The sequence below is a fragment of the Corythoichthys intestinalis genome, chromosome 15, assembly GCF_030265065.1.
Source record: "Corythoichthys intestinalis isolate RoL2023-P3 chromosome 15, ASM3026506v1, whole genome shotgun sequence".
Taxonomy (NCBI): domain Eukaryota; kingdom Metazoa; phylum Chordata; class Actinopteri; order Syngnathiformes; family Syngnathidae; genus Corythoichthys; species Corythoichthys intestinalis.
In genome coordinates this window covers 33,959,424-33,984,099 of record NC_080409.1, presented here as the reverse complement: position 1 = coordinate 33,984,099, position 24,676 = coordinate 33,959,424, and the positions used below count along the sequence as shown (strand labels likewise).

General features: G+C 38.8%; 1 protein-coding gene across 2 annotated transcripts in view; it reads right to left on the bottom strand.

The window, feature by feature from the left end:
• Positions 1–1,569: 1,569 nt before the first annotated feature.
• otomp (otolith matrix protein) overlaps positions 1,570–24,676 on the bottom strand; it is a 25,094-nt gene continuing 1,987 nt past the window's right edge. Inside the window, exons 1-9 of one of the 2 annotated variants that reach the window (XM_057859053.1) lie at positions 22,761–23,038; positions 19,737–19,873; positions 14,591–14,693; positions 13,027–13,215; positions 8,688–8,862; positions 8,565–8,632; positions 5,623–5,807; positions 5,383–5,554; positions 1,570–2,632 (exon numbers count right to left, since the gene is read on the bottom strand). In XM_057859053.1, the coding sequence (XP_057715036.1) occupies positions 2,622–2,632; positions 5,383–5,554; positions 5,623–5,807; positions 8,565–8,632; positions 8,688–8,862; positions 13,027–13,215; positions 14,591–14,693; positions 19,737–19,873; positions 22,761–22,845 (1,125 nt within the window). In that variant the 5' untranslated portion in view covers positions 22,846–23,038 and the 3' untranslated portion in view covers positions 1,570–2,621. Of the gene's footprint in view, positions 2,633–5,382; positions 5,555–5,622; positions 5,808–8,564; positions 8,633–8,687; positions 8,863–13,026; positions 13,216–14,590; positions 14,694–19,736; positions 19,874–22,760; positions 23,039–24,676 lie in introns of those variants that run through there. The other variant, XM_057859054.1, reaches the window with a different exon arrangement.

Here is a 24,676-nt window from a genome sequence, read left to right as displayed (position 1 = left end):
AACAAACTCCAACCTCTCCACAATGGCCAAGACCAAAGAGCTGTGTAAGGACATCAGGGATAAAATAATAGACCTGCACAAGGCTGGGATGGGCTACAGGAAAATAAGCAAGCAGCTTGGTGAGAAGGTAACAACTGTTGGAGCGATTGTTAGAAAATGGAAGAAGTTCAAGTTGAAGGTCAATCTGCCTCGTTCTGGGGCTCCATGCAAGATCTCACGTCGTGGGGCATCACTGATCATGAGGAAGGTGAGGGATCAGCCCAGACCTACACGGCAGGGCCTGGTCAATGACCTGAAGAGAGCTGGAACCACAGTCTCGAAGAAAACCATCGGAAACACATTACGCCGTCATGGATTAAAATCCTACAGCGCACGCAAGGTCCCGCTGCTGAAGCCAGTGCATGTCCAGACACGTCTGAAGTTTGCCACTGACCATCTGGATGATCCAGATGGTCAGTAATGGGAGAAGTCATGTGGTCGGATGAGACCAAAATTGAACTTTTTGGTCTAAACTCGGCTCGTCGTGTTTGGAGGAAAAAGAAGGATGTGTACAACCCCAAGAACACCATCCCAACTGTGAAACATGGAGGAGGTAACATCATTTTTTGGGGCTGCTTCTCTGCCAAGGGTACAGGACGACTGCACCGTATTGAGGGGAGGATGGTTGAGGCTATGTATCACCAGATCTTGGCTGACAACCTCCTTCCTTCAGTGAGAGCCCTGAAGATGGGTCGTGGCTGGGTCTTCCAGCATGACAACGACCCAAAGCACACAGCCAAGGCAACTAAAGAGTGGCTCCGTAAGAAGCATCTTAAGGTCCTGGAGTGGCCTAGCCAGTCACCAGATCTGAACCCGATAGAAAATCTATGGCGGGAGCTGAAAGTCCGTGTTGCCCGGCAGCAGCCTCGAAACCTGAAGGCTCTGGAGAAGATCTGCATGAAGGAGTGAGCCAAAATCCCTGCTGCAGTGTGTGCAAACCTTGTCAAGGACTACAGGATAGTTTGGTATCTGTAATAGAAAACAAAGGTTTCTGTACCAAATATTAAGTTCGATTTTTGTGATGTATCAAATACTTATTTCATGCAATTAAATGCAAATGTATTATTTAAAAATCATACAACGTGATTTTCTGTTTTTTTTTTTGTATTAGATTCCGTCCCTCACAGTTGAAGCGAACTTATGATACAAATTACAGACCTCTACATGCTTTGCAAGTGGTAAAACCAGCAAAATCGGCAGTGTATCAAATACTTGTTCTCCCCACTGTACCTCCATAAACCTCGAAATCCTCAGAATGTGCCCCGAAACACACAGGAAGCAACCCTCAAGTGCGTAAGTAAACTAAAAATAAAATGACAGAAAATCAACTCGTTCCTTGCCATTGATGAGGATGGGCGTTAAATCTATTTAAGATGGGAGGAGGCGTTGTGAATGCTGTTTAAGTGCCATTGACTGCTTCAGACGTCCAATCCATTTCGACTGGGAAGGGGCAATGAATTTAATTCGCCCCCTTTCATTCATTTCCAACTGCAAAAACATTTCAGATTGAAAATTTCCAATTACGTCCAACATTTTTATTCAATTCAACTAATTTATACAATAGAAATTCAGGAAATCGAAAAATTGTGTATTTTTTGCCAAAAATATACAGTTCCACCAAAATTTGTCCAAAAAATCCCCATTCATTTCCAATGGAGAAAAAAAGGAAACCCTCAAATTTGCACTTGTTTTTATTGAATAAAGATAATAGCAAGCTTCACTCGTCTGTATGTATGATGCAAGGGAAATAACCCATCGCAAAAGAATATAGATAACATTTTTCCCCAAAATTTTGTCATCTGTAAATTAAAAAATGTGAAATATTTTTTTGAATATATTCCTACTTTATTTGGGAGTTGTTTTCAATGCTTTTTGAATGATGTAAATCCGAAATATTTCAACTGTTTGTCACCAAAAATTTTAAAAATCATTTTGTTGTAACATTGATTTTTTTTTTTCTAATTGAAAAATTCACACATTTTAAAAAATCCCTAAATGTTATGAAATCCTGATCATCGTAATCTTAATCTCCCAATCTTTAAATTTTCACTTAAAACAAACATTGCTGAGATAATAATTCTATTTTGCGTTGCCAGTCATGTGTGAGGAAAAAGCAAAATTGTACACAATATGGATTTTTTTTTTTTTTTTTAACTAAAAGAGCCGTTTTTGCATTACATATTTAATTATATATTAGGGATACTAGGGTATCAACAACACCCACTTTTTGTTTATGTTTCAGATTTGATTTATTCTTTCTTTCATCATCATTATTATTATTGTTATTTTTTTAATGTTGGTTCAACTCCCAACTTGTTCCAATTGAGCTCCCGGAACAATGGTACACTTTTTTTTTTTTTTTTTTAACAGAAACTTAAAATTGCCTAAAATCTCATGTTAAACACAAGTATTTTCCCCCAAAAATCTGAAATATTCTCTAAAATTGAACCTATTTAACAAGAAAAATCCAACAAATTGTTTAAAAAAAAAAGTAGTATTTTCCGCCAAACCCTCTGCTGTGGAAGTGAGTGATGCTGTAACAAAATGAACCGAGACGGAAGACGTCGGTCCGCCTCCTTTCATCAGCAGAAGCCTGGTGGACACAAAAATTACAATTCAGACTATTTCATAACAAAAACAGTTACAGAAAAAAAAAGTTAAAATTCACCATTGAACATTGGCAGCTGTGGATGTCACACTTGTACCGTTAAAAAAATTTGGAAAACCGTTTTGTACATTTCGTATATTTGTACAAACCCACATTTTTTTTCTTTTATCAAAATATCTTTTTCAGATGAAATGTGCTTGTTTCACCGGATTTTTCCATTTTGGCAGCCTTTAGCTGAGCAAATGTGTTCGTCAGTTCAATCGGCGTATTGGAAAATTGTGCACTGACAAGAGTTCTGTCAGTGGAACACAACCTGGGATTAAAACTTTTTAAACACATTAAATGTTTTGTAACTAATTAATCATAATTAACGCGTTAAAGTTCCTCCCCTAGTTTCTAACCTAACGTTTTAACGGTTTTCCTGTTGTTCTTTTTAACAGTAATATTCTTGCAACCACAGCTGCTATTTTAAGGTAAGTCAAGTTTGAGCTACACTGTAGATCAGGGGTGCCCAAACTACGGCTCCTGCGCCAAATGGGGCGTGCTGCCCAGTTTTTATTGGCCCACAGAAAATTAAAGGGATCTGCAGATAGAAAGACTTATAGTTCTTAAAAGATAAACGCTATTATGAGTTGAAATAATTTGATATTGAAACCCCTCTTGATGTTTTCATTTTTATACAATTTGTAAAATTAGTTTAACTAGTAGGTAGCATTGTTGTTGACGTCACAGCGCGGTGGCGTCTCATGATTACGCTGCCCGGCTTCCAGAGTATGTGTCTATTTTGTTTTTTTTGTTTTTTGTTTTAACCTGTCCTGTTCAGCTGTTTGACACGGAGAAATGAAGTCTAAGTGTCCGGTCTGTCTGGACAGTTTTAATGTTTCACATTGAGAATATGACTTACTCCCATTGTGATCATTCAACATATCTCGTTTATTATGACAGAAGAGCGAACAGGAAGGGGTTATGGGGGGACAGAAGAGAAGAAACAAGAAAAGAAAGAAAAGAAACACAAACAACCACAAGAAATACATTGAACGCCTACACTAACTATTGATATGTTGGTGCTATCGTCAGCTAGATGTACTTCCGGTTGACACCATGTGGGGGGCCTGCTGACCCGGGAGAGAAGGGGAGGAGGGTGGGGAAATCTATAAGCTAAGTGATTGGGAGGGGTAGGGTGTACACAAATCAGCTCTGAGATCTAGAACCCAGTAATCATGTGAATTCCTTGTGAGTATAAGCCTGTTGGCAACCGCCCCACCGCCAGTCCCGGCACCAGGACCCCCCACCCGAGCCCGCCCAATCATATCCAGCCACACGCAAGCCCCGCCAAACACACGACAGCCACACAGACGAGAGGAGACACCGCGCAGGCGCCAACCCAGAGCCACGAACCCCACCCAGCCAGCCGGGGGGCACAGCGCATCCCTCCTCCCGCAGCCCAGCAAAGGAGCCATCGTCCCCCGGGCCACCCGCGCTCCCATCACCCGGCCCTTAGGGATAGGAGCTATGCAGCCTATGCGCAGACTATGCAGCTGCTTAGGGCCCCTGACCGCTTGGGGCCCCCGATCAGGCAATCATTTAATTTATATTCTATTTTGTTTACTACAGTTTGCTTTATTTGACTTTTGTGAGTTTTGATACTTGATTACAAGCCTAAAAAAAATAAGTTTTTCCTTAACTTATTTCTTTGCTCATTTAGAAAAAGGTTTGGCGCTATCTACTGTAAGTACTGACAATCATTTGGGGTGAGAAGTTTGAAGTATGCAGTGCAACAAAATCTGATTTATATACAAAATATGGACGTATGGCTTGGATGTCAAGTATGTGTTTCATAGTACACTGTGATGAAATGGTGGGCCAAAAATATGGGCCCCTTTGCATTATTTTGCCAGTCTGCTGCGTGAAAAGGAGGATGGCACGGGCTCAGGAGTGAATTTGCCTCATTATGGGAGACATTGAAGGCGACAGTGAAGGAGAGACTGAGTAGGTGTGTGGCGAAGTGTATCTGAGCGTCTTCATATCCAACACTGAAGGTGAAGACTTCCATGGTTTGAGTGCACAGGAGGAAGATGAAGATTGCGAACAAAGACTTTTATGTTTTTAATAAACAGCCCAGTTACTGCTGTACCACCTTGTTGATGCTATGTAACTTCCGTGCCGCTGCTATATAACTGCCGTGTTTGCTGGCGCTGCTTGAAACGAAAAGTTAAGGTGTGTTATTAAAATTTTGAAAACTCTGTGTATTTCTTCGTCAATATCTCATGTTACTAAGTGGGCACATGCGGCCTATAGGCAGGAGAGGCTTATGTATGTATAAATGGTTTTTCCGTTAAAAATTTACTGGGTGAGGCTTGTAATCAGGGGCGCCCAATAGTCCAGAAATTACCGTACATATACTGTATTACAATATCCTTGTTCCTCAGGATTATTTAGTTGCTTGTAGCCCTTAGCTCATTGACAGTTGTAGACATAAAATCCATTTCAACTGCCATCGAGTGATCACATTTCACTGCCATTGACGGCGATAGAAGTCCAATCTAAGTTTGATTAAAAATAAATACGTTTCAAAAACCCGATATATATATTTTTTTAAACTCGATTTTGAACCTCTGTTTATCAAACAAATTTGGAAAGATTTTAAGTTGGCTCTTGCATCCATTGATTCTTCTCCCTTGGAGAAAAAAGTTTGGACACCCCTGCTTGAGTTTTCCTGTCAATCTCAATCTGACCTTCGCACTCGAAGGCCTGCAGGGCGCTGGTATAGGAGGGCCCCAACCAGGACGTGAAGTCCCCCGTTACCCTCAGTAGGCGGCGGGCAGAGTCAGAGAACAGCACGTCAGAGTCGGCGTAGCCGGCAGAGCTGAACATGCTCAAGCCGTCCGTGGCGTTGCCAAACACGTTCTATGAGACAAACGGGACTGCGTGGACTGACGGTCGAATGGACGACGGTCGAGGATGTTGGGTCTGACCTGCAGTCGTTCCAAGAACTTCCAGACGCGACATTTATCGTGCGGGCGTACCACCACACCGTTGGCAGGCACGGTTGCCAAGTGACACAGGCGGAAGTCGTCCAGGTCCGCCTCGCCGCCGTCTGGACAAAGAAGCTTCAGGTCCTCTGCCTCCACGTCCAGAGCCCAAGACTCTTGGTTACGGCCTATTCACCGGGAGATTGGTTCATTGACTGCCACTGACGGCCCATCCAGTCAAACCGCCCTCTTGTTCGAAACGGATAGGCCGTCAATCGCTGTTCATTATCAGTGAATGTGCATCAAAACTTCTGAAGTATAGAAATGGCCAAATTGTCCGTTCATTTGACTCTCCCAGTGCAAATAGAAGAATAGTAAATAAATTCAGATATCTTAAAAATACAATATTTATAAGCATTATCCTTTTTAATATTAGTAAAAAAAAAACAACAACATATAAATAAACAAATTCAAAATTGAACTACAACCTCCAGCTTCAAGAGATGACAACACCAGCACAGATGCCCTCTACTGGCTAATTTTTGGACCTACAGACAACAATAAGTCCGCCATAATGGTGTTCTACTTGTATAGCGCTCTTCCACCTTTCAAGGCGCTCAAAGCGCTTCACACTACATCGTCATCTACCTACTGGTGACGCAGCTTAGGCCTGAGACAAAAAAAATAAGAATTGGGCTCTGAGGATTGTTACATATACTGTTACATATACAGTACATCTTTAGAATATACCTACTGAAATTCATTCTTTTTTTTTAACCTGTCCTGTACCTGTCCAAAATTTATTCTCATCCATCCACGTGTAATGGAGGGGTAACCATTTTAGTTAGTGTCCTCCCTACGGTCGTTCTAATAAAGAGAATATTTACGATGACTCCCTTTTTTTTTTCCATTTCAAATTTTAAAACATAATAAAAAATATAATAAATAAAAAATACATAATGCGTAAAACACAGGCAAGGCTGAAAAAGCCGTTTCTGCTCTTGCACCCCTCTTTAAAATAAACTGCTGTATTTTAAGCCAAGAGAACTGTTGTGTCCGATAGAACAATATGTCTATTCGCTGCCATAGCCGTTTCATGGCGCATTAAGCCCCCGAATTATTTTTAATTTGTCAATTTTACCCTGGAGACCCGTTTACAGACACCGCGCAACCGCTTTTGTTTCAACCCTTAAAAAGAAGGTAAGTAATTATATTTTTTTATTTGAAATGTCTGTCATTCTTAGCTTAGAATCATACATTGATGTCTAATATTGACTGTAGTTTAAAAAAACACTTTAAAAAATTATTCAATCTCATATTTTAAACTTTTAAAGAAATTACATCACAATGAAAAAAATGGTGTCTGTAAATAGGTCACGGACCTCATAACCATCGCTTAATAGTATGTTTTTTTTTTGTTGCTGTCGCAATTTTCACAATATTTTAGATGATAAATAATCAATCCAAACAACGAAAAATTGGAGAAAAAAAAATTTGAAAAAGAAAGTCTCGACAACTCCTTGATGTCTGCAATTTCTGCATCGCGTCCCTTGTTATATTACCGTGTTTCACACATAAAATCCCCAAAATGTCTGTCTTTGGCCATTCACAGCTGTGTCTTGACACTCAGTGATACATAATACAGTTTTTGGCTCGAAATAAGGTAAGTGCACGATAATATCTCGTTAAAATCACGGTGTCTTCAATTATGCTCTCTCATGCTTGCACCTCGAGTTTAGGGGTTTAAAAAAAAATTAAAAATAGTTTTTTTAAAAATGCGCTCTGGTTCAAATTTTTTTCTTCCCCCAGAAAATTTCCAATGAGTATCACACATGCATATAGGACAATTTTGAAATTTGGCCAAATTTGGGGGTCTCGGAGCGGAACCTGAGTGTTTTCCACCATAAATAAAAATACATTTTTTTGTGTGTGTCAATCAAATATTTTAAATCTTTAAGTTCCTTTTTTTAAAGTAAAAATAGGACAATATTTACTATTTCAAGGTCAATTTTAAGGTCAACAATGTCTCTAAACAATGAATCGACTAAATGGTTTGATACTCGATTAATAGTCGATTAACAGTGGCAGCCCTGCACTCAACTTATTGGCTTCAATTGACAGCAATCCATGTCCAATCCATTTTCATTGGAAGGGCCAAACATTTTGGGTCCCAGTCCAAATTAAACAATAATATATAAATAAACATTATAATTCAAAAACTAATATAAAAAGGAAATATTGACATGTTTAGCATTTTTGGTTAAAAACTGTTTTTCCTAAATTGAATAAATTTGATTGAATAAATATCATTTTTACAATTTCTTTTAATCTTAATTTTAAAAATGTTAAAAAAAAAAATTTACAACATTGAAAAATACCAAATTAATTAAAATTTAAACCCTTTCATGCACAGATTATTACTTTTTTTTTTTTATCTATCCTCATACAGGGCAATCATTTAACTCACTGCCTGCCATTGACGCCAATAGACGTCCAATCCATTCTGATTGGGAGGAGTGAATGAACTCCAACCCACCCAGTCAAAATGCATTGGACATCTAGCACCATCAATGGCACTGAAACATGAGCATTTACAACCACTCTTCCCAGTTTAAATCAATTGGATGACTGTTTGTAATTGGTAGCCAATGAGTCAAATACTATGAAATAGAAATCAACTTTAGAGTGTTATTTAGGGCCGTAACCATTGTGTATTTCTGTTTTTATTAATTTCGTCGCATTAATTTAGTTTTTATTAACACGGTATTCATTTATAAATTTATTTTTTAATCATACAAAAACAATATCTAAAACACAATAATGATTTAAAAAAATAAAGTCTAATATTTAAGTTTTTTACCCTTAAATGTCAACTTTTAAATAGCTGTGCACTGAAAGGGTTAATATTTTCAAAATCGATATTTCTTTGTGTCTTGAATCCTCACCTTCCAAATTGTCAAAGACCGTTGTGTGTTTGACAAAAGCAACGTCGCCCAGGTTCTCCGCCACGCACCTTGGAAGCAAACAGCGGGTCACGTGGGAAAGGAGCGGGTGCGACCGCCGCTTACCTGAGGGCCCCCGCCTCGCCGTAGTGTCTCTCTCGGGGGTTGCTGGCGCAAATGTGTCGATCGTTGTCGTCACCGATACAGGCCTCACACAGGTTCTTGGGGTTGTTGCCCCGGGGGTCGTGTTGGGGATCCTTGACGCCTGGCACGCAACTGTAGCCGAACAAGTTCCCCACCGCTACAGGGTCAAGCGTGATTATGTTTCAGTGACACTGATTGGACAGGTGCTCATAGATCAAAAGGGGCACATGAACAGGAATTCAATACAATTTACAACAAAATAACTTCCAGTTTAACAAGCTTTACAGTATAATTGGCTGTGACTGTGACAGACTTGAAATGGGAGGGGGGAATAGTGAATAGAAATCAACACTGTCATCAACACTTTCTGGCTGTGACTCAGTCAGTCTTTGCCTCTTTTCTTACTTCAATTTCTATTTTAAAACTTCTTTCCTCAACTTGTTTTCATCTGAGAACAAACCACATCAGATTTTCACTGAGCCAACATCAGCAGTTTTTTCAAAACTATTATTTCATTATTATCCATATTTGACAACTCTAGCACCTAATAATTAATAATGTAATGAAATGCTCTTCACCCAGCTGATGAGGGATCCACTACCTTTAGCAGCCTCATCCAGCTCCTTATTTTTTTTTTTCTAATCCTCAACCTCCTTTCCTTACGAGGCATGTCTACAAAATGAAATTTTAATCTTAAATGTAAAAAAAAATCGGATTCCGCGGTGGCTTTTATTTTTAAAGCGTTCTTAATTTCTTTCTTTCTCAATAACGCTGTGAAGAGACAATACAGAACACTTAACACGGGTGGCTAGCGGCAAAAATACAAAAATATAAATCTTGCCACAACATACATAGAAATTATCATATTAAGATTTATACAAACACTGGAATCACAGAAAATGAAATAAAGGGACGGATTGGAAAGATTTAGATTAAAACGAGAACTAAAAGATGTGTACCTTTCTAAATGTTGTGAAGAGAACTGACTAATATGGTTGTAGCTGGATGGATGGATGGATGGATGGATGGATGGATGGATGGATGGATGGATGGATGGATGGATGGATGGATGGATGGATGGATGGATGGATGGATGGATGGATGGATGGATGGATGGATGGATGGATGGATGGATGGATGGATGGATGGATGGATGGATGGATGTTTAGGTAGGTAGGTAGGTAGGTAGGTAGGTAGGTAGGTAGGTAGGTAGGTAGGTAGGTAGGTAGATACAGTGGGGCAAATAAGTATTTAGTCAACCACTAATTGTGCAAGTTCTCCCAATTGAAAATATTAGAGAGGCCTGTAATTGTCAACATGTGTAAACCTCAACCATGAGAGACAGAATGTGGAAAAAAAAACAGAAAATCACATTGTTTGATTTTTAAAGAATTTATATGCAAATCATGGTGGAAAATAAGTATTTGGTCAATACCAAAAGTTCATCTCAATACTTTGTTATGTACCCTTTGTTGGCAATAACGGAGCCCAAACGTTTTCTGTAACTCTTCACAAGCTTTTCACACACTGTTGCTGGTATTTTGGCCGATTCCTCCATGCAGATCTCCTCTAGAGCAGTGATGTTTTGGGGCTGTCGTTGGGCAACACGGACTTTCACCTCACTCCACTGATTTTCTATGGAGTTGAGATCTGGAGACTGGCTAGGCCACTCCAGGACCTTGAAATGCTTCTTACGAAGCCACTCCTTTGTTGCACTGGCTGTGTGTTTGGGATAATTGTCATGCTGAACGACCCAGCCACGTCTCATCTTCAATGCCCTTGCTGATGGAAGGAGATTTTCACTCAGAATCTCTTGATACATGGCCCCATTCATTCTTTCCTATACACAGATCAGTCGTCCTGGTCCCTTTGCAGAAAAACAGCCCCAAAGCATGATGTTTCCACCCCCATGTTTCACAGTGGGTATGGTGTTCTTTGGATGCAATTCAGTATTCTTTCTCCTCCAAACACGAGAAGCTGTGTTTCTACCAAAAAGTTCTATTTTGGTTTCATCTGACCATAACACATTCTCCCAGTCCTCTTCTGGATCATCCAAATGCTCTCTAGCGGACCGCAGACGGGCCTGGACGTGTGCTTTCTTCAGCAGGGGGACACGTCTGTCAGTGAAGGATTTGGGTCCCTGGCGGCGTGTTGTGTTACTGATAGTAGCCTTTGTTACTGTGGTCACAGCTCTCTGTAGGTCATTCACTAGGTCCCCCCGTGTGGTTCTGGGATTTTTGCTCACCGTTCTTGTTATCATTTTGACGCCACGGAGTGAGATCTTGCATGGAGCCCCAGATCGAGGGAGATTATCAGTGGTCTTGTATGTCTTCCATTTTCTAATAATTGCTCCCACAGTTGATTTCTTTACACCAAGCGTTTTACCTATTGCAGATTCAGTCTTCGCAGCCTGGTGCAGGTCTACAATTTTGTCTCTGGTGTCCTTCGACAGCTTTTTGGTCTTGGCCATAGTGGAGTTTGGAGTGTGACTGACTGAGGTAGTGGACAGGTGTCTTTTATACCGATAATGAGTTAAAACAGGTGCCATTAATACAGGTAACGAGTGGAGGCTCGTTAGACTTCGTTAGAAGAAGTTAGACCTCTTTGACAGCCAGAAATCTTGCTTGTTTGTAGGTGACCAAATACTTATTTTACCCTCTAATTTGTAAATAAATTCTTTAAAAATCAAACAATGTGATTTTCTGTTTTTTTTCCACATTCTGTCTCTCATGGTTGAGATTTACCCATGTTGACAATTACAGGCCTCTCTAATCTTTTCAAGTAGAAGAACTTGCACGATTGGTGGTTGACTAAATATTTATTTGCCCCACTGTATATGTAAATTTTTCTGGAATATTCCAAAGGGATTCATTTCGGCTAGATATTCATACTGTACACAGTGATGGCAAAGCGACTGCGCATTAACCCCGTTATGGTGACCTTTTACTATTACTACATTGTAGCTATATCTCTCGGGAAAGTATGTTTTATCGGCCATTTGGTTGCTACTGCTAGACATAAATAAATGTGAAGATGTTAATAAATTAACCTCATTAGCATAAACAAGCATCTCATGTGTTAACCGTCTGTCAAGCTGGATAGAGCAATCCAGTCATGACAGAACAATGATAGTCAAAATAATAGTTTGTGGCTGCCCAAGTTAAGTGAAAGCAAGGGCGTAGGTTTGCATAGGGACAGTAGGAACAAAAACACTACAAACTTTTCAGGATGCTCAAATTGTCCCCAGCAACTTTTAAGCAACCTTATTTGCGATATATAATGGCTTCAGTTATATAGGTCATTTAGATTGTCTTCCCATATGTTTTAATTGACCCCACCATTATTAAGTGAAATTTTTTTCACTATGTTCAGACTTACTTTTATCCCTCATCACTTGCTGAATGTGCCATTCCATTTTTTCCTCCTAAACGCACATTTGATTGGCTGATGACTTAAACATTAGATATTAGAGATATTAGAAGTTTTTTCAGCCAGCAGCAGCCGCTGTAGGAAGTGTAAAAAGACGTCAATGTTGTGGAAGTGGGGAACACACCACTAATTTCGCTACAAAAAAGTCAGACCTGCAACAGAGTTAGCATTACAATAAACTGCGTAAATTTGCTAACCTGCAAAACTCGAGTAGGTAGCTGCTTAGAGAGAAGTGTCCTCCTGTATGTGTTTTCAATTGTTAACATTAATTAAACTGTAAGAAATGTAGTGAACCGAGATTTAGCTTTTTCTCCCCAATTTTACTTTTTATTTCAATTATGTGGTCACAAAGCAGCCTACAGGAGCTTTCATTTTTTGTTGACTTTGGCTGTGCTTGTGGACAAAAGCAGTAGTGTTTATCCTGATGGATGGCTCCATTTTTATTTTATTTTTTTTTATTCCCTGCCAGTGATGTTTATTTAGTTATATTTAATTTCTTTATTTAGACAATGTTGAGGGGTCTAAAGACATTTTTTTTTTTTTTTGCATTACTGGATAAATATGAGACGATTAACATGCTTGTATCTATTGAAAATGTTGATATAATTTATGTTCAAATAATGCAATTTAAATTTGCTCATAAAATCCGGACATTTTTTCTGGAATTTTTCCAAATGTTTCTTTAGTAATTTTTTAAAACAAAAGTTTGAATTGAACGGTGTAAGCTGAACCAATATACTTAAAAGTTAGCATAATTCAATACAGATTTATTTTGCATTGATCATTAAGAATGTCCCGTGCCTAGCAAAAAGTGTACATGCAGGTTATGCCATATCGTCATTACCAAAGTTGAGACCAAACCTATGCCCTTGAGTGAAAGTACTTTTCTCACCGCGGGGGAAGTTACACTGGTGTCCCTGCATGCTGATCTGCGAGGTATTGAGAAGGTAGGCCACAGGCACGGTCCAGCCCACCGTGGTGCGCATGCCCGGGTGGCAAGAACTGCGTTCGTGCATCTCCAGCAGTGACAGGTCGGACGACGAGCGCCGTGCCAACGCCACCACATAGTAGTTTACGCCGTCTGAGCCACAAAAGCACACAGATGCACTTGGTCCAACGGACATTGATTCGCAGCTGGTATTAACAACAAGAATAAAGTCATAATACTGCGTTATGAGACAAAAGTCGTAATATTACGAGAATAAAGTCATTCGTTATAATATTACGAGAATAAAGTCGTAACTCTACTAGAAAAATGTGGTAATATTACAAGTTTAAAGTCATACTGTAACGTAACTTTACATAACATGTAAAACATGTGAGGGTGGCTGCAGAGAGGCAATACCTCCAATATGATTTCACAGTTCTACAAAATTAAAGGTTAGTAAACACTGTCATAAACATTTCCCACCAGCCACGAGAGTTAACTCCAGCGCGTTTAGTGTGTTTAACGGTGATAAAAAGCTTTTTTTTTTTCTCTCTGGCAACTGTATGTGTTGAGAAAGAGAGTTTGTGTATCATGTAAACATGATTAGAGTAATACATACGTGCTTTTTATAGAAAATAATTCAATTATTGTTGGAATGAAAAGATAAGACACAAGACACAATATGTACATTCAACATACAGTATATAAGTACAGCATCTGTTTATTATAACAATAAATCAACAAGATGGCATTAACATTATTAACATTCTCTTAAAGCGATCCATGGATAGAAAAACATGTAATTCTTAAAAGATAAATGTTAGTACAAGTTATAGAAATTTTATATTAAAACCCCTCTTAATGTTTTCGTTTTATTAAAATTTGTTTGTTTGCCCATGCTCACTCCCCAAACCCATAAAATCATTTGGACCAAAGCGCCAGCAGAGGGCGCCAAACAACAAAAAACAAGTAACAAATAACAAGCGGACATTACACTGCTGTCATTTTAATCTGAGCACGGCATGTGCGTTAATTGCGTCAAATATTTTAATGTGATTAATTTAAAAAATGTATTACCGCCCGTTAACGCGATAATTTTGACAGCCCCAAAATATATATATTTTAACTAAACATTATACTATCAAATTTGCTGATATGCTTTGTTCAATGGAAAAAAGTCACACATTTTAGAGCTGTAATGCAATACCTTGGTACAGTGAAACCGTGATATTTTGGCTTAAATTTATCACACCGTCAGAATCTTATACCGGCACATTCCTAAATACTACCACTTCGTTGTAGCTCCCAATTATTTGTTCACATTAACGAGATTGAACAATGGCTTCCAGCCCCTCCCAGGGAAAATGGATTGGACGTCTATATCTGTCAATAAGAGTTTTCAATATCAATTTCCCTCTTACAAACTACAACAACATATAATGGCAACTTTTAAACATTATTTGTCCCTTTAAATATTTCAAGGAATTCATTCCAATTTTCAAGTAGTGTACTATATACGCGTGCCTACCAACTCCATTGACTGACTCCCCTGCCGCCACGTCCAGCTGGTGACACAGACCAGCGGCGTAGATGTCATCCGCAAACATGGAGGCCGCGTCTGCGCTACCGTTCTGTGGCGACAAAGCACAACTTCCTTTAAAATATGTTCATTAAGAAAAACGTCAATCTTGCAGAAAATACGTATGCTTTCACTTGCAAAGGATGATGGGTCAGATGAAAAAAATTACAGCCATTTCCAAGGACACATCCATAGAAAAGATATGCTATTTTTCAGAATTAAAATTTAAAAACAGCAGTGCAACTTTATGAAAACAAAGAGGTGATGCATTAAGTTTAGAAGGCAATTTAAGGAGGCAACAACATTCTTTCTACAGAGCTAGCTAATCTGTACCCACAATGCAGTAATCTGTATCCATAATTTAGTAATCTTTGGGTACAGTTTAGTAAACTCTGGGTACGGATTACTAAACTGTGGGTACCGATTACTAAACTATGACCACAGATTACTAAACTGTAGGTACAAAGGATAAGCTATGAAATATATTTTTTCTACCCTGGCACCAGGGGCCGAGGAGCAATGTTCCCTCTTATTCTTAATATGTCTGAGCAGACACACAAGCTCCTTGAGCACAATGCGGACCACTGTGAGCAACATCAGATGTGTACACAATGGTCACACACCAGTATCACGCCTGTTCAAAACCTTGGATCATAGCAAGTTACATTGCTTATTAAAAGAATGAAATTACAGCAGGAGTTTTCATTAGTTTACTTTTAATATAATTTATTTGGCCCACTTAAAATGAAAATGACCAAAATCTCATTGTTCATGAGATGTTATATGTGAGAGTTCTGCTTTGGCCTGGTTAAGGTCAAGTTGGGCCATAATTGAGTTAATAAATATAACATAATGAACAACCACAGTGGGAGTACATTATATGAAACTCCCACATTGAAACTGTTCAGACATTAAGGACACTCAAGATTCCTATTCTTTGTGTCTGAGAAGCTACACTGCAAGAACACACCTCCTTAAAACTAGTTAAATACCCACATTTTCTGTTTAAATCTACTAGAACAGTGGTTCTTAACCCCAAGGGTTCGGTGAGCAAGTCTAAGGGGTTCGGCAAAGGACCCGGAGGGCCCTATTGTCATACGCTGTCTAAATACAGTGCCTTGCAAAAGTATTCGGCCCCCTTGAACCTTGCAACCTTTCGCCACATTTCAGGCTTCAAACATAAAGATATAAAATTTTAATTTTTTTTTCAAGAATCAACAACAAGTGGGACACAATCGTGAAGTGGAACAAAATTTATTGGATAATTTAAACTTTTTTAACAAATAAAAAACTGAAAAGTGGGGCGTGCAATATTATTCGGCCCCCTTGCGTTAATACTTTGTAGTCCAATCTTTTCCAGTCTTTTGCTCCAATTACAGCTGCACGTCGCTTGGGGTATGTTTCTATCAGTTTTGCACATCGAGAGACTGACATTCTTGCCCATTCTTCCTTGAAAAGCAGCTCGAGCTCAGTGAGGTTGGATGGAGAGTGTTTGTGAACAGCAGTCTTCAGTTCTTTCCACAGATTCTCGATTGGATTCAGGTCTGGACTTTGACTTGGCCATTCTAACACCTGGGTACGTTTATTTTTGAACCATTCCATTGTAGATTTGGCTTTATGTTTTGGATCATTGTCCTGTTGGAAGATAAATCTCCGTCCCAGTCTCAGGTCTTGTGCAGATACCAACAGGTTTTCTTCCAGAATGTTCCTGTATTTGGCTGCATCCATCTTCCCGTCAATTTTAACCATCTTCCCTGTCCCTGCTGAAGAAAAGCAGGCCCAAACCATGATGCTGCCACCACCATGTTTGACAGTGGGGATGGTGTGTTCAGGGTGATGAGCTGTGTTGCTTTTACGCCAAACATATCGTTTTGCATTGTGGCCAAAAAGTTCAATTTTGGTTTCATCTGACCAGAGCACCTTCTTCCACATGTTTGGTGTGTCTCCCAGGTGGCTTGTGGCAAACTTTAAACGAGACTTTTTATGGATATCTTTGAGAAATGGCTTTCTTCTTGCCACTCTTCCATAAAGGCCAGATTTGTGCAGTGTACGACTGATTGTTGTCCTATGGACAGACTCTCCCACCTCAGCTGTAGATCTCTGCAGTTCATCCAGAGTGATCATGGGCCTCTTGGCTGCATCTCTGATCAGTTTTCTCCTTGTTTGAGAAGAAAGTTTGGAAGGACGGCCGGGTCTTGGTAGATTTGCAGTGGTCTGATGCTCCTTCCATTTCAATATGATGGCTTGCACAGTGCTCCTTGAGATGTTTAAAGCTTGGGAAATCTTTTTGTATCCAAATCCGGCTTTAAACTTCTCCACAACAGTATCTCGGACCTGCCTGGTGTGTTCCTTGGTTTTCATAATGCTCTTTGCACTTTAAACAGAACCCTGAGACTATCACAGAGCAGGTGCATTTATACGGAGACTTGATAAATAGAATCCACCTGTGTGTAATCATCATCGGTCATTTAGGACAACATTGGATCATTCAGAGATCCTCACTGAACTTCTGGAGTGAGTTTGCTGCACTGAAAGTAAAGGGGCCGAATAATATTGCACGCCCCACTTTTCAGTTTTTTATTTGTTAAAAAAGTTTAAATTATCCAATAAATGTTGTTCCACTTCACAATTGTGCCCCACTTTTTGTTGATTCTTGAAAAAAAAAAAAAAATTCATATCTTTATGTTTGAAGCCTGAAATGTGGCAAAAGGTTGCAAGATTCAAGGGGGCCGAATACTTTTGCAAGGCACTGTATAACCAAAGTGGCGTGTTAGATTAGGTTTTTGACTGGCTTGCCCCCAATTTACATGCTTTATCCCATTTCTTTCAACTGCTTGTCCTCTATCTGATGGGAGGAGAAACTGTTTTACAGACTTTCACTTGGTATAAAGAAATATAACAGTAGAGGCGTAGCAAGGGTCCCCGGGGGCCCCAAGCAACAAGCAATATGGGGCCCTTCGCGCGTGTGCAAGTAAGGAGGACAGTTGGACTTGGAGCAATAGCATATTTAATAGAAGTATAATAACGCCTCGGTCTCATAGAGCGCTTTTTAGGACACTCAAAGTGCCCGGCTTCTACTACAAAACTACAGTAACATTTAAATATTTTATATCAAATATTAATTATTTTACCGTGATTAATTAAAAAAATTAATTACCGCCCGTTAACTCGATAAATTTGACAGCCCTAATAACGCCTCGGTCTCATAGAGTGCTTTTGAGGACACTCACGAAAGTGCCCGGCGGTTCTACTACATTAGGACATAAAACTACAGTAACATAGTACACTCACCACTGTCTTGCTTCCTTTTCTCCTCTTTTTTTTTTTCTTTTTGTCACTTCTCTTCATTTTGGATATACGGCAATTAAAAAAAAACAAATCACAGCTCACTCTCACTCTGAGTCATGTGAGGGAGGGGGGGTGTAGAGCGTGTGAAGGGGCCCCTTCAGGGAACTCAGACACAAGGCTTTCACTGGCACTGTCGCACTTGTCGCTGCGACAGTGCAGTAAAGCTGCGTGTGCTAAATCTGTTGGCCCTCTGGGGACCCCTGCTGGCTGGGGGCCCTAGGCAATTGCCTGGTTTGCCTAATGGGAGGTGACGCCTCTGTATAACAGAATGAAGGAACGCATGGACTCAAATTTTGACCTGTTTAAAAACATGCTTTCAAAATATGAAGTTGAACAGGAATCCGCTTAAGATATTAGGTGAGATATATTGCTTTTGAGTTAGGTTAAAAAAAAATATATATATTCTAATTCCAAAGGGTTCCGTGAATGCATATGTGAAACTCGTGAGGTTTGGTACCTTTAGCAAGGTTAAGAACCACTGTACAAGAAATAATTGAAATGATCTGCCAGTGCTTCAAGTAAATTTTACTCTGATTTCTTAAATAAGAGAAATAGCTAGCTGAAAATAAGCTTAAAAGACTTATTTCAAGCAATAATTGTGTATGTTTAATCTTTAAAAAGCTTTAAAAGGTCAGAAATGTTCTTAATTCAAGAAGGATATTGTTCAAAAAATTATTTGAAAGCATTTTTCTAGACACCTGTCGCTCATTGAGTTACTGGCAAAATGGTTCAGAAAACAATTTTGTTGGTCTAATTAACTAGATTATATCAGTTCTGCAATTAGATAATAATTAATACTATAGCGCTTGCAAAGATTGGCAGCGAAATGCTGCTTCAGTAAATCAGCACAGGAGTCAAGCTCACTTTTATCCACCGTTGCCATATCGAACGTACCAAAAGGAGCGTCGCGTTGCCATATTGAAAGCACCAATAGGAGTGCCGCGCTGACACATCACTGCGGCGCTAACAGACAGTAGTCCTGTTGACGTTACAATACGTTTCTCTTGAATTTTATTTTGTGCGCTGTATAGATTTTCTTGTCCGCTGAGTATGTGCAAGCAGTGCGCAATAGGGAACATTGGTGGGGTGGACTCATCATTTTATAGGGAATAAGTACAAGTAATGTTGTTAGTTATATCTAGGTGGCAGTACAGAACAAAATTTGCTTAAATGAAACTCCACAACTCAGTTTAATAAAGTTAATTGACAGCCAGATGCTAAAATATGGCCGCAACGCATTTTAGGGCTAAATGAAAATACTAAATTTAATTAAAAATATTTATTCATGACAAAATTAGCACCACATATTAGCAGTTTTTTTCTGACAAAATGCCGACATGAAACTATGTAAAAACATTATTTAAAAAAAAAAAAAAAAAAAAGTCAATTATGATTAACTTCGGGTGTATTTTATGGGGAAAAATGAATTGTTATTTTTTTCGTGACACATTTATTTTTCTTTCCTTTTTTTTTTAAATGTATTGCTTCAATTATTACACCTTTTACAATATTTTATTTCACAATTTTAATTTCTAAATTTATCCCCAAAAATGATATTGCGAAAATTGGTAAGCTAACATTTTGAAAACACAAAGTACCTCCAAGAACTAAACCATAAAATCACATGAACAAAGTTATTTAAAAAAGCAATATTCTCGCCATAATTTTTAATAAAATTGGGGGGGAAAAAATCAATTTTCCAACTTTGATTCATGGAAAGTCTTTATGTGTGCGTTTGTGGACATACTTGAATTTTGAGCATGCAGTCTCTGGAATTGACGCCTCGAACACATTGCAGAGACCCTCGGATATTCCGGGCAGTGGCGTTTCCGGCCAGGTCGGCGCACTTCTGCTCCTCCGCATCCGATACCACGCACCAGGACACTTGGACACACATACAAACATTGGCTGCCATTTACGGCGATAGACGTCCAATCCATTTTTACTCGGAGAGGCTGGCAGCATTGCCAATTTAGGCTGACTACGCAAATAATGTATTTAACTCTTTCATGAGCAAATTATGTTTAATATTTTATCCGTGAGATTCCTGAATAAAAATCATACATAAATAAAATGATTCAATTAACTGAAGGATCCAGTTTGTAGAAAGAAAATTGTGACTTAAGTAGTAAAAAAGAAAAAGATTTTTTTTAAGCCATAAATTAATAAAGGAATATTAAGTCTTAATAAACTATAACGAACGTCAAAAAATTAAATGAAATGAAAAAAACACAAATTCAAATACTGTAATTTTCGGACTATAGGACTACTTTTTTCCCTCATTTTGAATCCTGCGGCTTATAGTCCAATGCGGTTTATACAGTGGAGCAAATAAGTATTTAGTCAACCACCAATTGTGCAAGTTCTCCTACTTGAAAAAATTAGAGAGGCCTGTAATTGTCAACGTGGTAAACCTCAACCATGAGAGACAGAATGTGGAAGAAAAAAAAAAAACAACAGAAAATCACAATGTTTGATTTTTAAAAATGTTTTTCCAAATTAGAGTGGAAAATAAGTATCTGGTCACCTACAAACAAGCAAGATTTCTGGCTGTCAAAGAGGTCTAACTTCTTCTAACGAGGTCTAACGAGGCTCCACTCGTTACCTGTATTAATGGCACCTGTTTTAACTCATTATCAGTATAAAAGACACCTGTCCACAAGCTCAGTCAGTCACACTCCAAACTCCACTATGGCCAAGACCAAAGAGCTGTCGAAGGACACCAGAGACAAAATTGTAGACCTGCACCAGGCTGGGAAGACTGAATCTGCAATTGGTAAAACGCTTGGTGTAAAGAAATCAACTGTGGGAGCAATTATTAGAAAATGGAAGACATACAAGACCACTGATAATCTCCCTCGATCTGGGGCTCCATGCAAGATCTCACCCCGTGGCGTCAAAATGATAAGAACGGTGAGCAAAAATCCCAGAACCACACGGGGGGGACCTAGTGAATGACCTACAGAGAGCTGGGACCACAGTAACAAAGGCTACTATCATTAATACAGTGCGCCGCCAGACGTATCCCCCTGCTAAAGAAAGTACACGTCCAGGCCCGTCTGCGGTTCGCTAGAGAGCATTTGGATGATCCAGAAGAGGAATGGGAGAATGTGTTATGGCCAGATGAAACCAAAACAGAACTTTTTAGTAGAAACACAGGTTCTCGTATTTCAGGCTGTTTTTCTGCAAAGGGACCAGGACGATCTGTGTAAAGGAAAGAATGAATGGGGCCATGTATCGAGAGATTTTGAGTGAAAATCTCCTTCTGTCAGCAAGGGCATTGAAGATGAGATGTGGCTGGGTCTTTCAGCATGACAATGATCTCAAACACACAGCCAGGGCAACAAAGGAGTCGCTTCATAAGAAGCATTTCAAGGTCCTGGAGTGGCCTAGCCAGTCTACAGATCTCAACCCCATAGAAAATCTGTGGAGGGAGTTGAAAGTCCATGTTGCCCAAGGACAGCCCCAAAACATCACTGCTCTAGAGGAGATCTGCATTAAGGAATGGGCCAAAATACCAGCAACAGTGTGTGAAAAGCTTTGAAGAGTTACAGAAAACATTTGGCCTCCGTTATTGCCAAAAAAGGGTACATAGCAAAGTATTGAGATGAACTTTTGGTATTGACCAAATGCTTATTTTCCACCATGATTTACAAATAAATTCTTTAAAAATCAAACGATGTGATTTTCAGTTGTTTTTTTTCCCCCCACATTCTGTCTCTCATGGTTGAGGTTTACCCATGCTGACAATTACAGGCCTCTCTGATATTTTCAAGTGGGAGAACTTGCACAATTAGTGGTTGACTAAATACTTATTTGCCCCACTGTATGTTGTTTTCGTGTCAAATTTGGTGGGTAGCGAATTATAGTCAGGTGTGCCTTATAGTCTGAAAATTATGTTAAGTGTGGCCCGTGTTTATTTTGCTCTGGGAATTCTCTTTATATGATTTAATTTACGTACATGAAGTAACACAGCTTTAGCTGCTATTGATTGGACATCTAGCCCTGTCAAATTGTCAATGGCAGTGAAACATGATCTTTCAATGCTAATCATCACAGAATTCAATTAATGTGAATGAATCTTAAAAAAAAATTCAATTAATGTGAATGAATCTTAAAAAAAAATTTTTTTTTTAAAACAGTCATGCACCAAACTGTTTCGTACGCACCAATTAACGAAAGAAAACCCACAATGGTCACTGAAATCACTTGAAGCTTACCTAAAAGTAACAATAAATTAAAAATTATTCAATTAAACAATGGAAACGAGTCATTAACTTAGAATTCTGAACGATGGAAACCACTACTTAATATTTTGTTGCACAACATTTTGAAGCAATCATCACAATCAAACCGTTTTTGTAACTGTTAATAGATAGCCCGTTTCAGTTCCTTCCACAGATGTTCAATGGGATTTAGATCTGGGCTCATGGAGAGCCACTTCTGTTGTGTTTGTTTTTCTCTGAGCCTTTCTTAAGTGTTTTATCTGTATTTTGTGACATTATCCTGTTGGAAAACCCATGACCTGCGACTCAGACCAAGCTGTGTGACAGTAGGCAGCAAATTCCTTTCCAGAATGCCTTGATAGTCTTGAGAAATACAGTACCAGATGCAGCAAAGCAGCCCCCGAACATAACTGAGCTTCCTCCATATTTCACAGTAGGTACAATGTTCTTTTGGAAGTGTAGGCTTCATTTTCGTGTCTTCATTTTTTACCTGATCAAGAAATGCAGGAGATAGAAGCACAAGAAGACTAACAAAATGTTCCTACCCGTTGTTTTGGGATTGGCGATGGCGTTTGCAGAAAGCAGAGGCAGCACAAACAGGAAAGCTAAACGTGTCCCTAAAAGCTCCATGTCCACTATGGCCAGGCCAGTCGGGATGATGAGTTTCAGGATTTCACTGCCGAGATGGGGCGGGCGAGATCACTCAAGCGGGAATCTTAGGGAGCATTATTCCTGAATATAAGTCCTTCCCGCATTGCCGGATAGTATGGCAGGATAGCGTTTCCCCTTCACTCGCTTCATTGGGAAAGGGAGGCACTTTGGCTCACTGTGAGGAGACCGAGAGTCTTTAATTAAGAAAAAAGACAATGCGGCTCTGTGGTCGGCTCTCGATGGGAATAACAGCACTGCTTTTTGTTCACCAGTCAAATGCAGTCAAGCCACAACATGAAAAAGGGTACTGAGAAATTTACAGTTTTAACTCAACTGAGTTATGATAGAATTAGAGGATGTTTTAGCCTCCAAATTCCTGAACATTTAGCCTTCATTTTTATGATTTTCTTCTATGCATAGTATATATCAATAAAAGATAAACTATCAAAGTAGTGCTGCAACAATTAACTGGAGTAATTTGATAAAAAAAAAGATTTGAATTAAATTTTGCTGCTTGGAGGATTCATTTAATTTAAGTGGCGTTGTAATGGTTTGTTTTGAAAGTGTTTGCATTTAGTTTTTTAATTTGGGTGGATACACTGCCCTCGACTGGCGACAGTGAACCTGACATAACTCATTTCACATGGCTGAATCCAGCTGCTCACTGTTAAAACCAACATAAGCTGTTTTTGTTGAGCTAATGTTTTTTTAATGCATTCGTGATTTAGTTTATATGTATATTTAGTACTTTTTTTGTGAGAATATGTGTTTGAACCATTTGTTAATAGCATTGAAATTTTGCCACATACTCCCAAAAAAATGCCACATGCCAAAATACGTTTTGCCACATGGCAAAAAAAAAAATGCCACATGGCAAAATCCATTTTGCCACACACACACACAAAAAAATGCCACATAGCAAAAAAAAAAAAAAAAAAAAAAAAAAAAAAAAAAAAGCCACATGCCAAAATCCATTTTGCCAAATACAAAAAATGCCACATGGCAAAATCCCTTTTGCCTCATACAAAAAAATATGCCACATGCCAATGTCCATTTTGCCACATACAAAAAAATGCTATATGGCAAAATACATTTTGTCTTATGGCAAAAAAATGCCACTTGGCAAATCCATTTTGCCACACACACACAAAAAAATGCCACATAGCAAAAAAAAAAAAAAAAAAAAAAAAACCACATGCCAAAGTCCATTTTGCCAAATACAAAAAATGCCACATGGCAAAATCCCTTTTGCCTCATACAAAAAAATATGCCACATGCCAAAATCCATTTTGCCACATACAAAAAAATGCTATATGGCAAAATACATTTTGTCGTATGGCAAAAAAATGCCACTTGGCAAATCCATTTTGCCACATACAAAAAATGCCACATGGCAAAATCCCTTTTGCCTCATACAAAAAAAATGCCACATGCCAAAATCCATTTTGCCACAAACAAAAAAAATTCTATATGGCAAAATACATTTTGTCGTATGGCAAAAAAATGCCACTTGGCAAAATCCATTTTGCCACATACAAAAAAAATGCCACGTGGCAAAATCCATTTTGGCACATGCAAAACAAATGCCATATGGCAAAATACATTTTGTCATATGGCAAAAAAATGCCACTTGGCAAAATCCATTTAGCCAAATACAAGAAAAATGCCACATGGCAAAACAATGTCACATACAAAAAATGCCATATGGCAAAATACGTTTTGACATATGGCAAAAAAATGCCACTTGGCAAAATCCATTTGGCCACAAACAAACAAAAAATGCCACATGGCAAAAATCTATTTTGCCACA